Raw genomic sequence first — 14387 nt, forward strand, 5'->3', positions numbered from 1 at the left:
CACCAACCCCGGTAGTATACTTATTATTACGACGCCAGCTACTATTCCTTCCTATGTAACGATATTGCAGCCTATAACAGGCACTAATAGCGTGCCTACCACGATCACTATCCCTCCTAGCGGTACTAACCCCGGTAGTATACTTATTGTTACGACGCCAGCTACTATTCCTTCCTATGTAACGATATTACAGCCTATAACAGGCACTAATAGCGTGCCTACCACGATCACTATCCCTCCTAGCGGAACTAACCCCGGTAGTATACTTATTGTTACGACGCCAGCTACTATTCCTTCCTATGTAACGATATTACAGCCTATAACAGGCACTAATAGCGTGCCTACTACAATCACTATCCCACCTAGTGGCACTAACCCCGGCAGTGTGCTTATTGTTACGACGCCAGCTACTATTCCATCCTATGTAACGATATTACAGCCTATAACAGGCACTAATAGCGTGCCTACTACGATCACTATCCCTCCTAGCGGAACTAACCCCGGCAGTGTGCTGATTATTACAACGCCGACTGCTGCTCCTTCAACTGCTGGTCCTTCCTATGTGACGATTTTACAGCCTATAACAGGCACTAATAGCGTGCCTACTACAATCACTATCCCACCTAGTGGCACTAACCCCGGCAGTGTACTTATTGTTACGACGCCAGCTACTATTCCATCCTATGTAACGATATTACAGCCTATAACAGGCACTAATAGCGTGCCTACCACGATCACTATCCCTCCTAGCGGAACTAACCCCGGTAGTATACTTATTGTTACGACGCCAGCTACTATTCCTTCCTATGTAACGATATTACAGCCTATAACAGGCACTAATAGCGTGCCTACTACGATCACTATCCCTCCTAGCGGAACTAACCCCGGCAGTGTGCTGATTATTACAACGCCGACTGCTGCTCCTTCAACTGCTGGTCCTTCCTATGTGACGATTTTACAGCCTGTAACAGGCACTAATAGCGTGCCTACTACAATCACTATCCCACCTAGTGGCACTAACCCCGGCAGTGTGCTTATTGTTACGACGCCAGCTACTATTCCATCCTATGTAACGATATTACAGCCTATAACAGGCACTAATAGCGTGCCTACCACGATCACTATCCCTCCTAGCGGAACTAACCCCGGCAGTGTGCTGATTATTACAACGCCGACTGCTGCTCCTTCAACTGCTGGTCCTTCCTATGTGACGATTTTACAGCCTATAACAGGCACTAATAGCGTGCCTACTACAATCACTATCCCACCTAGTGGCACTAACCCCGGCAGTGTACTTATTGTTACGACGCCAGCTACTATTCCATCCTATGTAACGATATTACAGCCTATAACAGGCACTAATAGCGTGCCTACTACGATCACTATCCCTCCTAGCGGAACTAACCCCGGCAGTGTACTTATTGTTACGACGCCAGCTACTATTCCTTCCTATGTAACGATATTACAGCCTATAACAGGCACTAATAGCGTGCCTACTACGATCACTATCCCTCCTAGCGGAACTAACCCCGGCAGTGTGCTGATTATTACAACGCCGACTGCTGCTCCTTCAACTGCTGGTCCATCCTATGTAACGATATTACAGCCTATAACAGGCACTAATAGCGTGCCTACTACGATCACTATCCCTCCTAGCGGCACCAACCCCGGTAGTATACTTATTATTACGACGCCAGCTACTATTCCTTCCTATGTAACAATATTGCAGCCTATAACAGGCACTAATAGCGTGCCTACTACGATCACTATCCCTCCTAGCGGCACCAACCCCGGTAGTATACTTATTATTACGACGCCAGCTACTATTCCTTCCTATGTAACAATATTGCAGCCTATAACAGGCACTAATAGCATGCCTACAACGATCACTATCCCTCCTAGCGGCACCAACCCAGGCAGTGTGGTTATCGTCACAACGCCATCGTCAGGAGCGTCCTTCGGGCCGTCTTCAGGGCCGGCAACGGGACCATCATCAGCGCCGTCATCAGTGCTATCATCAGGGCTGGCAACTGGACCGTCATCAGCGCCATCATCAGGGCCAGGATCCGGGTCAGCATCAGGGTCAGCGTCAGGGCCATCTTCAGCGACGTACTACATGACATTTGCACAGCCTATCTCGGGCACTAATAGCGCGCCTACTACGGTTACTATACCCCCTAGCGGTACCAACCCAGGCAGTGTTATTATTATTACGACGCCATCATCAGGTCCGGCACCGGGGATGTCATCTGGACAGTCTTCCGGGCCATCGTCAGCGCTGTACTATGTGACCTTTACACAGTCACTCTCTGGCACGTATAGCGTTCCTACGACCGTTACGGTACCACCTAGTGGCACTTACCCAGGAAGTGTGTTCATTCTTACCCCTTTATCAACTATTAGTGCTTCCATCACTTTCCTTACGCAGACATCTCCTGTTACTTCGGCCGTAGCATTGACAAGCTCTACTTCTTCTGTACTTGCTTCCCCATCTATAGCATGTAAACTCCGAGGAGGGCCTACAAGTTCTAGATGTCCGCCTTTCCGGACAATACAAAACGGCGCTGGTACCTATGCTCTTTGTCAACAATCCTGCCAAAGCCTTGCAAATTGCGCGTCCTTTGCGATAAGTGCTACTCAGGATGGCAGCTGTTTTCTATATAGTTATACAGCTCTTACCTGTGCTAGTGAATCTGGGGATGGTTTCTTATTTTCTGATGCAGGGTGCCCTATTTATCCCTCGTGCTTAATTGAAGGGGGACCGACTTCAAATGCCTGCCCACCTTATAAGGTTGTCTCGGGTGCTAGCACCCTCGCCCTCTGTCAACAGTCATGTTCTAGGGATTCTTTATGCCAATCTTTTGCTATCGGAAGGGCGCAGAATGGTGATTGTTTTCTATATTCTGAATCTGCCCTTACCTGTGCTAGCCAACCTGGGACAGGATTTTTCTTCTCTGATACAAATTGTCCGGCAATTTTGAGTCCTTATTGCTTATTAGAGGGCGGGGAAACTTCATCTAATTGCCCGCCTTATAGGACTATTGTCACAGGTGCTGGTACCGTTGATCTCTGTCAAGCGGCATGTTCTAGTGATCCTATTTGCCAATCTTTTGCTGTTGCAAGGGGTCAAAATACCAAGTGTTGGATTTATACTACTTCAGCTCTTACTTGTGCTAGCCAGCCGGGGAATGGCTTCTTTTTCTCAGATACGAATTGCTCTTCTACTATAACACCGCCTTTCTATCCGTCTTTATCACCTAGTTGTAAACTCCGAGGAGGGCCTACGTCTTCTTCTAGATGCTTGCCTTTCCAAACAATTGCCGATGGCTCGAGTACTTACGCTCTCTGTCAACAATCCTGTCAACGTACTGCTAATTGTAACTCCTTTGCAATAAGTAGTACCCAAGATGGCGCCTGTTTTCTTTATACTTACACCGCTCTTACATGTGCTAGTGAAACTGGAAGTGGCTTTTTATTCTCTGATGCAAGCTGCCCTATATCACCTTCATGTTTAATTCAAGGGGGAGAAACTTCAAATGCCTGCCCACCTTATAAGACAATTACTTCAGGTGCCAATACTGTATCACTCTGCGAACAAGCCTGTGCTAGTGATAATTCATGCTTCTCTTTTGCTGTTGCAACAGGTCAGAACCGTTATTGTTGGCTTTATGCTTATTCTGCTCTTTTATGTGGGAGCCAGCCTGGGACAGGATTTTTCTTTTCTGATAAAAGTTGCCCTAGAACAATCTCAACCCCCTCCTGCTTACTTGAGGGCGGGGAAACTTCATCTAATTGCCCGCCTTATAGGACTATTGCTACAGGTGCTAGTACTGTTACACTATGTCAAATGGCATGTTCTAGTGATCCTTTTTGCCAATCTTTTGCTGTTGCAAAAGGTCAAAATACCCGGTGTTGGCTTTATGCTACTTCAGCTCTTACCTGTGCTAGTCAGCCAGGGAATGGCTTCTTTTTCTCGGACAAAAATTGTTACTCTCCTCAAGGTTGGGTTACGCTTACACAGGCATTTACCGGGTCCCTAACAGTAGCCACCACTGTAACTATTGCGCCTATCGGCACTATTCCTGGCAGTGTGCTCATTATAACGCCCCCGACAATAGCCCCTTCTGTTGCAGTTACGCAGTCTCTTTCTGTTTCTGGAATTAGTAGCTTTATACCTTATACTGTGACACAAACCATCACGCAGGCTGGGACAACATTTATTCAAACTGTTGTCATTACACCATCTCAAGTCATAGGCACGTCCTCATCTTTTCCTGTGCCGACGTCGACACCAAGCCTCACCCTACTTTACAGATGTACCACTCTTAGCAGTGGCCAACATTTTGAGAGTATCAACTCTCAATGCGAAGGACAGCATACAGACGGTCCTATTGGCTACATCTATACTCTTTCGTCGTCAGTTCCGGGTACTACTTTACTTTATCGGTGTACTATTCCAGCCACATCAGACATTTTTTCTAGCATTAATCCGGCTTGCGAAGGTAATCATCTAGATAGCCTTATGGGCTACGTTTATCCACCCTCTGCCAATATCACAAATACAACTGGAATATACCGCTGTGTTATTAAAAGTGGTAGTTACCAGGATCATTTTGAGAGCACCAATCCAGCATGCGAGGGTCAGTATACAGACGGGCTTTTAGGATATATCTTTCCTTTGCAGCCTACGACATCTAATCTTACTTTACTTTACAGATGTACCACTGTGGGCTCTGGGAATCATTTTGAAAGTATCAACTCGCAATGTGAAGGCCATCATGTAGATGGTCCTATTGGCTATATTTATACTCTGTCGTCTTCAGTTCCGGGAACTATTTTACTTTTCCGGTGCACTATTCCTAGTACTGGGGATATTTTTTCCAGTATTGATCCTCATTGTGAAGGTCAGACGGTAGATGGTGTTATGGGGTTTGTATATCCTTTAACTTCTACAATTCCAAATACTATCAAAGTATACCGTTGCGTTATTCAAAGTACACAAGATCATTTTGAGAGCACTGATCCACAATGTGAGGGTCAGCATGTGGATAACCCTCTTGCTTATTTAATTCGCCTATAATTTAGGTGATATTATTTAAATATTAAGTTTGCTTAATTTGAAACTTAAGATTTATATTTTACTTAACTAAATGTTTCTTATTTTTCCTGTTGATGTATTATAGTTTTAATGTATATAGAGAATAATAACTAATAAAGAAACTTGCAACGGCTACCGCTGTACGGCAGCTTCCACCATCACTACCGCTGCTACTGTATCATTGGGGCACTGCTGCTGCTATTACCGCGGCGGCTTCCACTATCGCGGCTGCATCTATCGCTACGTTTCACATATGACGGATTGACCGCCTGACGCACCGTTCGACATTTTCTAACAGGTGTTGCAAAATGGTGGCTTAGAACACCGTTGGAAAAGTGGGCTAAGCACCGGCAGTGGCGGACAAGGCGTTGTTATAATAAAACAAAGGCTGGTTAAAGATTTAAATGCACGAGAGGTTGACCAAGGCGAAGAAGTCAGGGAAATCTGTTTCTAATTATTGGTGATTATTCTATCTAGAAAGAGGGTATTCTAGACCTATTTCTACTGCCTTGAAGAGGTAGTAGAAAATCATGAGAAGCCGTAGAAAATAGCGAAAAACCTGACAAAAAAGTCGTCGTGCCCAATCGTGCCCAACCGTGCCCGACCTAGCCCAATTCCTACCAAATCCTACCGAACCTAGCCCAGTGGCTAGTAGCGGTATGCCGGATGCCTTATAACAGCCCACCGTAAGGACCGGAGGCCCCATTATAGTATGCCGTAAAGGCCCGGTATAGCGAGAGACCGTAAGTAGAAGGCCGAAGGTGCCAGTATTCTGGCTGGGTTGACCATTTGGTAATCCCGTAAGAAATGTGCCGCCCGTAGTGAGGCCCTGTGGTCCGCTGTGTCCGGCCGCTGTGGCCGGACGTGGCCCACTGTAGCCGGTGCTGTGACCGGCGTGGTGCCCCACTGTATCCGGCGTTGTGGGGCGTTGTGACCTACTATGATGCCTGGTAAAGCCACCGCAATATATCGACGTAGCGGCTATATAGTGACGAGACCAGTACCAAAATGCAGCTTAAAAGGCGCTGATTTCAACAACTATGGATATTGTCAAAGTCTGGCTCGGTTACGCCTCTAAAACATTGGTAATAATAGCCCCTTAGAGCTGTCCCTGTTCCCACTATAAATGGCTAGCGTAACGAGTCTGAGTCAGTTGGGCTCGCTATTACGGGGGCTCGTTATTATCAATTAATTTTATTTCGGTTTTCCCCTATGCATTGTGACAGCCACTAAGCAAGTCAACTAACTGCGACTTCCTCGAAACTCTATTCCAAACAACGCACGCTTCCATCGCGACAGTCCTGGAACTATAACCGGCAATAGTTAAACCCAGAATACGAAAATAGAAAAAAAAACAGGTCGACGACTTAAAAAGTGTCGAGAGCTAAAAACTTGCCACAAAGCATATGCAAGACCAGGGGAGGCGAGTAAAATGTCCAACGACATCCAGCCAGAGCCACGCCAGGCTCCATTCATCTTGAAATCGTTCCGCTTACAACATTGCCATGGGCGGCTCAGGCTAAGGTGGCTTATCCGCAGCCATAGCGTTCCGCAGGCAGGCCAGTGTCACCATATGGTAAGATGTCAAGGAGAGGTTGGTGCGCTCTTAAGCGCTTCAAGCAGATTCCGATTCCGGCTAGTACGGGACGCCGACATTTCCAATGCCCGACGGTCATCCTGAAACATTTCATTAGATACGATGGGTAGACTGGACATGTTCCGGCACGTACTCTCTCGGAAACTCTCGAGTGCAGTTCGGCACCAACTGCAACACCTTCCACAGAATTGGTCTTCACCAGCTTCCGAAGCAAGCTGCCAGGTCTGAAGGCGGCAAAAGCGCCCTGTCTGGTTCGGCATCCGGCGCAAAGATGTGGATTTAGATCTCATAACCGGCAACGTCATGTTCGAAAACGGCGTGTGGACTGCTCATGACGTCGTTTGCGCTGACGGCATTCACTATCAGATGCGCGAGACTCTCCATTGCTCCGCGCTTCTATCCATCTGCATATGCTGTGGCCGCTGCTAAGCCCTGCTGATAAGCTTCGGGATATCGGCCCTGGGAGGTTGCCGAGAATGGCGCGTTCCAATTCTGAGGCGGTGACGGCAACGACGACGTTGCGGGTGCTGGTTCTGGCCACGACGTTGTCAGCTACTACTGCGTTTACGCTGCAGAGAAGAATGGTCTGAAGACGGCTGGAGTGTTTCGTCCGCAGCCGGGAATCCGGCCGTCACGTTTCCATACCTTCATGATAGGGAAGGTCGTTGCCCCTGATGCCGAAGACATCAAGATGTGGCAGTTGAACCCCCCGACTCATATACGCCTTGGGTCAAAGGCAAATGCTGCCTTCTCGGCGACGCGCTCATCCCACGATGCCGTATCAATGGCAGGGAGTCTGTGTTGCCATTGAGCATGCAGGAGCTCTTGGGATCCTCGTCTCACCCAGGTAGGCGCGCTCACATTGCCGAGACGCTTCACCTGTACGAGCTGCAGGGCAACCTCGTGCCACCCGAGTGAAGGATAGGAGCGTCGAGCCGGAGTCGACCTGACCCAGCTATAGGTTGAAGTAGCACCGACGGCTCAGGCGAACGAAGCATCGAGAAGAATGCGGTTACCAAATGCATGCCCATGGGACGCCAATCGCTGAGCAGCACGCAGCTGGAATCAGGAATCTCAGGGATGAATATTTCGAGGTATTTCCAGGACGTATCGGCGATTTCCATAGATAAATCGTGTAAAGCGCACGCTGGAATCATGCGCCCAGGATGAGTACTTTCGAGGTATTTCTGGAACACATCGGGCGATTTCCATGATCATGAGCCCCAGGATGAATACATCCAATGTGTTTCCAGAGCGCATCGGCGATTTCCATAGACAGGTCATGTAAAGCGCACGCTAGAACATGAGGATGGCACTTCCAGCGCGTTCCCACAACATATCGGGCAATCTCCGTGCCCAGCTCGTGTAAGCGACGCACCACACCAACCAGTCACGCCGTCACAAGCGAGCCGTCAAAACACCACCAGCCCATGCATCTCGTAGTACCGGATCTTCGCCCAGTTCACGACGGCCCCCGTCCCCCTTGACTCATCCCTCCTCGACCAGACGCGCTCCACGAGATCTCGAGCGTTGTAGATGTACCCGAACCCGCAGGTCCGCTCCATCACCAGCAGCCTGTCCTGGATGATGACCCGGTGCTCGAGCTTCCAGCACGACCCCCCGGCCATGACGAGCGGGAACAGGATGCAGGGCTCCAGGGGGCTCCCGTAGCGGATCCTCTGGACGCAGTCGAGAATGCCGTCGACGTGCCTCCCGACCTTGGGGTCCGTCAGCTCGTAGCCCTCCACAATCTGGTGGAGCCTGAGCCGGATGGCGTGCTCGAAAGCCAAGGTGGCGTGCAAGACGTCGTCGGTGTTGGGTGTCGGCGCGGACACGGCTCGCGCGATGCCGCCGTATTCGCAGGACCAGTTGTTGATGCGGTGCTCGATGGCGTTGGCGTGCCGCCGAAAGGCGATTTCGGAGGCTTGGTCGACTCGGGTGCTTCGCAGCTCGGCCAGGGTGTTCACGCGGTCCACCAGGTGGAACAGCTCCTTGGGGATGCCGTACACGGCCGAGTCCTCTTCGTCCGGGGTGGCGGACCAGGTGTCGAGAGCCTGGGCCTCGGCAGCTTCGGCCCCCATGAGCGGCGGCCGGCAGGTCGAGGTGGTGGCGGCGGAGTCGAGAAATCGGGCGAGTCGGAGGAGGAACTTGTAGTGGCCAGTCATCATGGCGCCTTGCTGCTTCCGCAACGTGATGAGCAACCGTTTTGCGCCTTTGAGATGCAGCTTCCACCCTTCGCTTGTGCCGTCGAACAGCTCTGTCATGCAGAGAAGCAGGCTGCTGACCAGCGCTATATCGGCGCTCGTCCTGTCGACATGGGGAAGAATGCCCGCCAAGGCCTGCGTGGCTTTGCTCTTGTGCAGCAGTCCGCGGTCGCCCAAGTCCGGCTGCAGCTTGCGCCAGTGGTTTGCCGACAGCGCCAGGATGCAGTGGAGGACGAGGTCGTTGGACTGGGCCATGGGCAAGAGGTAGCCGTTGTAGGGGTTGTCTACCGATGACCGGCGGGACAGTATCGAAGAGACGATGGTGGAGTAGTGGTTGAGCAGGGCCTTGTCTTGCGGGGCAATCAACTGCGGCATGAGCTGCGGGACGTAGATGGACAGCGACGACGGTGCCGAGTGTACGGAATCGAGGGATGCGGCTGGACTGTTGTTGCTGACGGGAGTAACTGCGTCGAGCCAAGCGGGAGGCGAGGCCGATATGTCCCACGACAGCCTCGAGGGGCTCATATCAGGGGTGAGCCCGCTAAAGACGCCAGACGTGACGGGGATGGCGGCCGATAAGGGGATTGCCATGGCGGTTGTGGCCATGGTCATCAGGGAAGAGTAGTTGATGGGGCGGTTGAAGTCTGCGTAAGTGTCGGGAAAGCTCAGCTGAGCGCCATGGCCGGGGTGACCGTGTTGGCTCGGGGTGTCGTAGCTTCCGTGCCCTCCGCTGCTGGAGCTGGACGAAGGGCTGGGGCTGCCGCGGATGGGAATATCGCGCATCAGCAACACGTCGGGCTCCTGCTTGAAGCTGCTGCCGGTCGGGATCGGCGCGACCAGACCGGAGTTAAGGCGCGCCAACGCGTTGAGGGGCTCGTCGGCGACCGCAGAGCCCGGCTTGGCGGACCTCGCTTGTCGCTCTTGCGGCCAGGTGCATTCGAGGCACAAGCGCCGACAGTCGCCGCATCTCGGCTTGGTCTCGTCGCACTTCTTCTTGCGCCTCTTGCACATGAGGCAGCCTGTCTGGACCCTCCGGATCTTGGCCTTGGGTACATCGCCGTAGGGGAAGTCGTCGCCGGAGCCGGTAGTGTTCCGTAAGCGACACGGCAGGCTGAGGCGCACGCAACGCGCGCAGGGAAGGTTGCCGTCACAGGCCTGTTTAATCTGCGCACAGCGATGACAGACTGGCCGGGTCTCTAGGCCCATGTCGAAGAGCGTGGTATCGACAACGCTTTGCGCTTTCCTTTCGTCGTTCTGTCCTTCCTTGCTAATTTCTTCTTCTTATTTCTTTCTTTTCTTTTCCTTTCTTTTTTTTTTCACACTTTATTCCGTTCGTGCCATTCGAGGTGCTTCCGGGAGGCGTCGAGTGGATCGAGGCGGTCCTCGACCCGCCGGCTTAGGCGTCCAGCAATCCAAGTCGAGTGGGACGGAAATGTATGTTTTCGACAAACAAAAGCGCAGAAAACCCTCTCCAGAGATGGAAAGCGTCACATCGACCACGGGCTTGCAGGAAAGCAGGTAGCGGCAGGGCTTGGACGGTTTACGGTTTGGAGGAACAAGATTTCCAAACGTGATCTGGCAGCGCAGCGAGGGGGGAGGAAGGGTGGGCCGGGGGAAGTTGGAGCCTCGCGGCTTGGCTTCAGATGCAAGTATCAACGGGACGGACGGCGGCTAGCTACAAAGCATTGACATTGTCAATGGCCTGCCACCAGGCAGGTAGGTGCTCCTGCCCAACCAGAGATGCCAGCCACACAAGGCATGTGGGCAGGGATCTCCCAGGTGCGGGCAGCAGTGGCGGCGCCATCCCGTGCTGGGGCCAATGGTGGCCCTTTCCATAGCCAGAGGTGGGGCAGGGCGTAATGGCCGTCTTGGCGAGGCTTGGGTCCCAACTCTAACAGCAAAGGAGGCACTGCCACTACGTGGGTGTACTTGGGTACCTGGGTGGGAGGAGAGGCTATTCCCAAAGCAGGAAGAAAAAAAAAGAAAAAAAAAAGAAACGCAAGCAAAGAATACAAAGCAAACAAAAAACGGGTCAAGGATTGCCGGCCAAATTGCCGGCAAAACCCAAGTGGGCCGCGAATCCTTGCTGGGCAGGGGCAGGGGCCGGGGTGTCGCGTCGTCGCATGGTTGGGGGTGACGGAACCATGGCCGAATGCGAGGCAGTCCCCCCCCCGTGGCTTCGCCCCCGACAATAAGCCCTCCGATGGCAACAATAATAAGCCGGGTAGGATTGTGGGATCAGGGCCCTCCGTATTACGGCCAGTTGCCGCCCAGCTATATGTGCTGCTCCTCCCACCTGTATTTTTTCTGTCTCGAGCTTATCGCGGAAATTGCATGTGGTCACTTTGAGTCCCTCGCACAATGCAGCCAGCCTCCTCCAAGTGCAAAGACGCAGCCAGGGCGCCACCGGCCGCCGTCGCTGGTTGGCGCAAGGCACCAAGATGCTCCTTTTTACCTCCTGGCTGGAGGGTACATGCAGGTAGTTGACCCAACATCGAATTACACGCTGGAGCATTTTCGTTGGAGGACTCTGAGCGGCAGAGGAAGCCGGCAGCAGCCACTGGGGCTTGCCGCGTGTACTTTCTGACGCATATCTGCCTTGCGCAAAAGTTGCATGTATGTTTGTTGCACGTCACGTCACATGCCGTTGGCAGATGACATATTGATCAAAGACATCAGCAGCACTGGCGGCCTCTGACTGGAGCCTGCTGACCGAGACATGCTGAGACTACGGGGGAGCACAGCGGTGTGTGTCAGCGTGAGTCAGGCCGCCAATCCGCCAATCCGCCAATCAGCACAAGGTCTGGGTACATCCGAAGCACCCAGCCAAAGAGACTTGGCGCTTAGCTTGCCCCCCAGCGGAGTACTCCGCGTCTGGGATTGCTACATAAAACAGCCCTACGGGATGGTCTCGGGGCGAAAAAAGAACAAGAAAAAGAAAAAGGAAAAAAAAAGAAAAAGAAATAAAACAGACCAGGTTGCACCAACCAGACCATAGCAGCGTCTCTGACGCAGCCCTTTGGACCGCCGTCCCATCCCATCCCCGATCGCTGCCGAACCAGCTGCCCTGCCCGTTCTTCCCAGATTCCCCCCCGCGTCGCGTCGAGTCCGCCACGCCACCCCGCACGATCAGGCTGGGGTGCCCCACTGGGGCGATTACATTGGCCATGATAGTGACAGTGCTGTCGCACAGTCTCTCGGCGGGCGAGTCCCTCGGCTGACTCCGTACTCAAGACAAACGCATCCATCCCGACTTCTTCCGTCAGCGACGGCACCAAGATGACTTGCTCCGTTCCCATACCTGCGTGGTACATACGTAGCAGGACGGAGTACGGAAGGAGCAGAGGTGAAAAGGAACCAGCCCGCGCAGGGATATCGCTCCGTGACATCCACTCTGCTGGGCTTCCCGGCTGAGTTGACCCTGAATACTCCCCAGTTGTCCGCGCTTGGCGACGCCCCGATTTATGTACTGGCCGTGCATCCTAGCTGCCCATTGCCGCCCCACCACGGGGGGTGGTAAATCTGAGTTGACCTCCTATTTTGAATTTCGGATGCTGCGGGGAGGCGAGGACGGGCTGCTATTGTGGTGCGTACCTACCTGCTACTTTAGGTACGTACCCACTTACCCCCAGCCTGCGAGGCAGGCGCACGACGGCGTCAGAGTGCGTCCTCTGAAAGGCGGTTCCTCCGACCGTTGGTCAGCATAGGGATTCATGACTGATCCTTCCCCGCGATTGCATATGCTCGCTTCTTACTCCGTACATTCCAATTTACCCCGTGTCTCAGTTCCTTTCTCCATCTGAATGTATTTCTGGACATGACCAGGCAGTGGGTACGGAGTACTCCGCAACCGGTGCACTGTTGTCCGCAGCGCGTACGGAGTGTTCCGTACCGTCCTAAAATAATAAAGCCTGAAAAGGACACATCATCTGCATTGGACTTGAACGAGCAGATTTGTCTGCATGTACTCCGTGCTCTGCACATATTACCCTAGCTTTTGTCTCTCGTCCGTTGGATCGTGCTCAAGTCTCCTTGAGGTCACCCGGTCTCCGACAGGCATGTGGACCTCCTGCATAACAGGCACACGAATCCAACCGCAAGTTTCATCTTGATAGAGGTCCTTATGCCGGCCTCTCAGGCACAAGTATCTTTGGCAGAGCCCAGATAAGCCATATGCTAGAATGTTGTCTCCTCTTTGCCTCGCGGCACAAATGTCGACCACTAGAAAATTTCTCTTTCCATCCTGGCCATGTTTTTCGCCCCATTTCACACGGCGTCGAACCGAGTTGCGGCGTCTTATATCTCGACCCAACCTCTCCACGAGAAATACCCTTCTGCATCGTTTCCCATGCGGTGGCTCCATGCCGCATAAGCGCGCCCAGTGCTACAAGTCGTAAAGGGCAAGGCGGATCTCCCGTGCCGTCTTGTCGATGAATTCGCTGGCCTGCCACAGATCCTTGTCCATGTGCATAAAAGGATGCGGCACCCCGGGGAATCGTCGCAGTGTCACCTCGATGCCATTCTCCACCAGCACCCGGGCATATCGCTCGCCTTCGTCCCGCAGCGGATCAGCGCCGGCAGTGTAGATGACCGTTTTGGGGAGGCCCTTGAAGCTGGGCGCCTGAAGCAGGTTCGCGAACCAGGCCACCTTCTCTCGAGCGGCCCCGTGGCCCTGTGCGTCGGCCGGCAGGGACGACCACTTGAGCTTGTCGAACCAGGCCAGCCGGGCCCAGTTGAGCGTGGGCGCCCACTCGTTTTCCTGCATCGACGGGAACGGCGACTCGGCCGCCGACGAGTACTGCGACAGGTCGTCGATGACGGGGGTTCCCACAATCACCAGCTTTACGGGCACCGGGGTGGGCTTGTTGTCGCGCGCGAGGTGCGCGAGGGCCAGCGCGATGCACCCTCCCGCCGAGACGCCGCCCAGGGAGATGCTGTCGGGCCTGATGTTGAATCTCTCCGCGCCGTGGGCGTGGACGTACTTGAGGGCGGCGAAGCTGTCTGTGATGCCGACGGGGAAGGCATGCTCGGGAACCAGTCTGTAGGCCACGTCGACGACGACGACATTGGCCTTTTTGCAGATGTGCTTGCAGATGTGGGATTCCGTGTCGAGATCCCCCAGGGCCCAGCCCCCGCCGTGGTAGTCGATGTGTGCTGGCCACGGGCCCTTGGAGTCTGGCTCGTAGACCCTCACGTCGAGCTGCACGTCACTGCCGTCGCCCAGCGGGATTCGGTCGTCGTATACGCGTCCCACGTCGGGGGCCGGACCAGTCCCGTAGCTGTATAGTTCCGAGTACTTGGATCGGAGTGCACCCAGGTCGATTGGTCTCAATGGTGTGCTGGCCACGTTGTCGTTGTATAGCTTTTCGAACACGGGGTCGAGCTTGCCAGCCATGGAAGGGTGGATAGGCTGCAGAGCCTCATGCGTGCCCTCGGAGGCCATGCTGGGGAAGAATGTGGGCCTCTTTTGACCGTGGAGTGTAGGTTT

At 53.2% G+C, this 14387-nt stretch overlaps 3 protein-coding genes across 3 annotated transcripts; all 3 read right to left on the reverse strand.

Annotated features, from left to right (window-relative positions):
* Positions 1 to 7091: 7091 nt before the first annotated feature.
* UV8b_07109 (uncharacterized protein) lies at positions 7092 to 7413 on the reverse strand (the record flags this gene model as incomplete). Its single annotated transcript, XM_043144606.1, has 2 exons — positions 7092 to 7228; positions 7341 to 7413. The coding sequence occupies 2 exons, from the start codon at positions 7411 to 7413 to the stop codon at positions 7092 to 7094; spliced, it is 210 nt and encodes a 69-aa protein (XP_043000541.1).
* A 694-nt stretch (positions 7414 to 8107) lies between these two features.
* Positions 8108 to 10105, reverse strand: UV8b_07110 (uncharacterized protein; the record flags this gene model as incomplete). Its single annotated transcript, XM_043144607.1, has 1 exon — positions 8108 to 10105. The coding sequence occupies one exon, from the start codon at positions 10103 to 10105 to the stop codon at positions 8108 to 8110; it is 1998 nt and encodes a 665-aa protein (XP_043000542.1).
* A 3178-nt stretch (positions 10106 to 13283) lies between these two features.
* Positions 13284 to 14342, reverse strand: UV8b_07111 (uncharacterized protein; the record flags this gene model as incomplete). Its single annotated transcript, XM_043144608.1, has 1 exon — positions 13284 to 14342. One exon carries the CDS (start codon positions 14340 to 14342, stop codon positions 13284 to 13286), a length of 1059 nt encoding a protein of 352 aa, XP_043000543.1.
* Between the last annotated feature and the right edge of the window lie 45 nt (positions 14343 to 14387).

This window comes from Ustilaginoidea virens, chromosome 6 (assembly GCF_000687475.1).
Source record: "Ustilaginoidea virens chromosome 6, complete sequence".
In the NCBI taxonomy this organism is placed as follows: Eukaryota; Fungi; Ascomycota; class Sordariomycetes; order Hypocreales; family Clavicipitaceae; genus Ustilaginoidea; species Ustilaginoidea virens.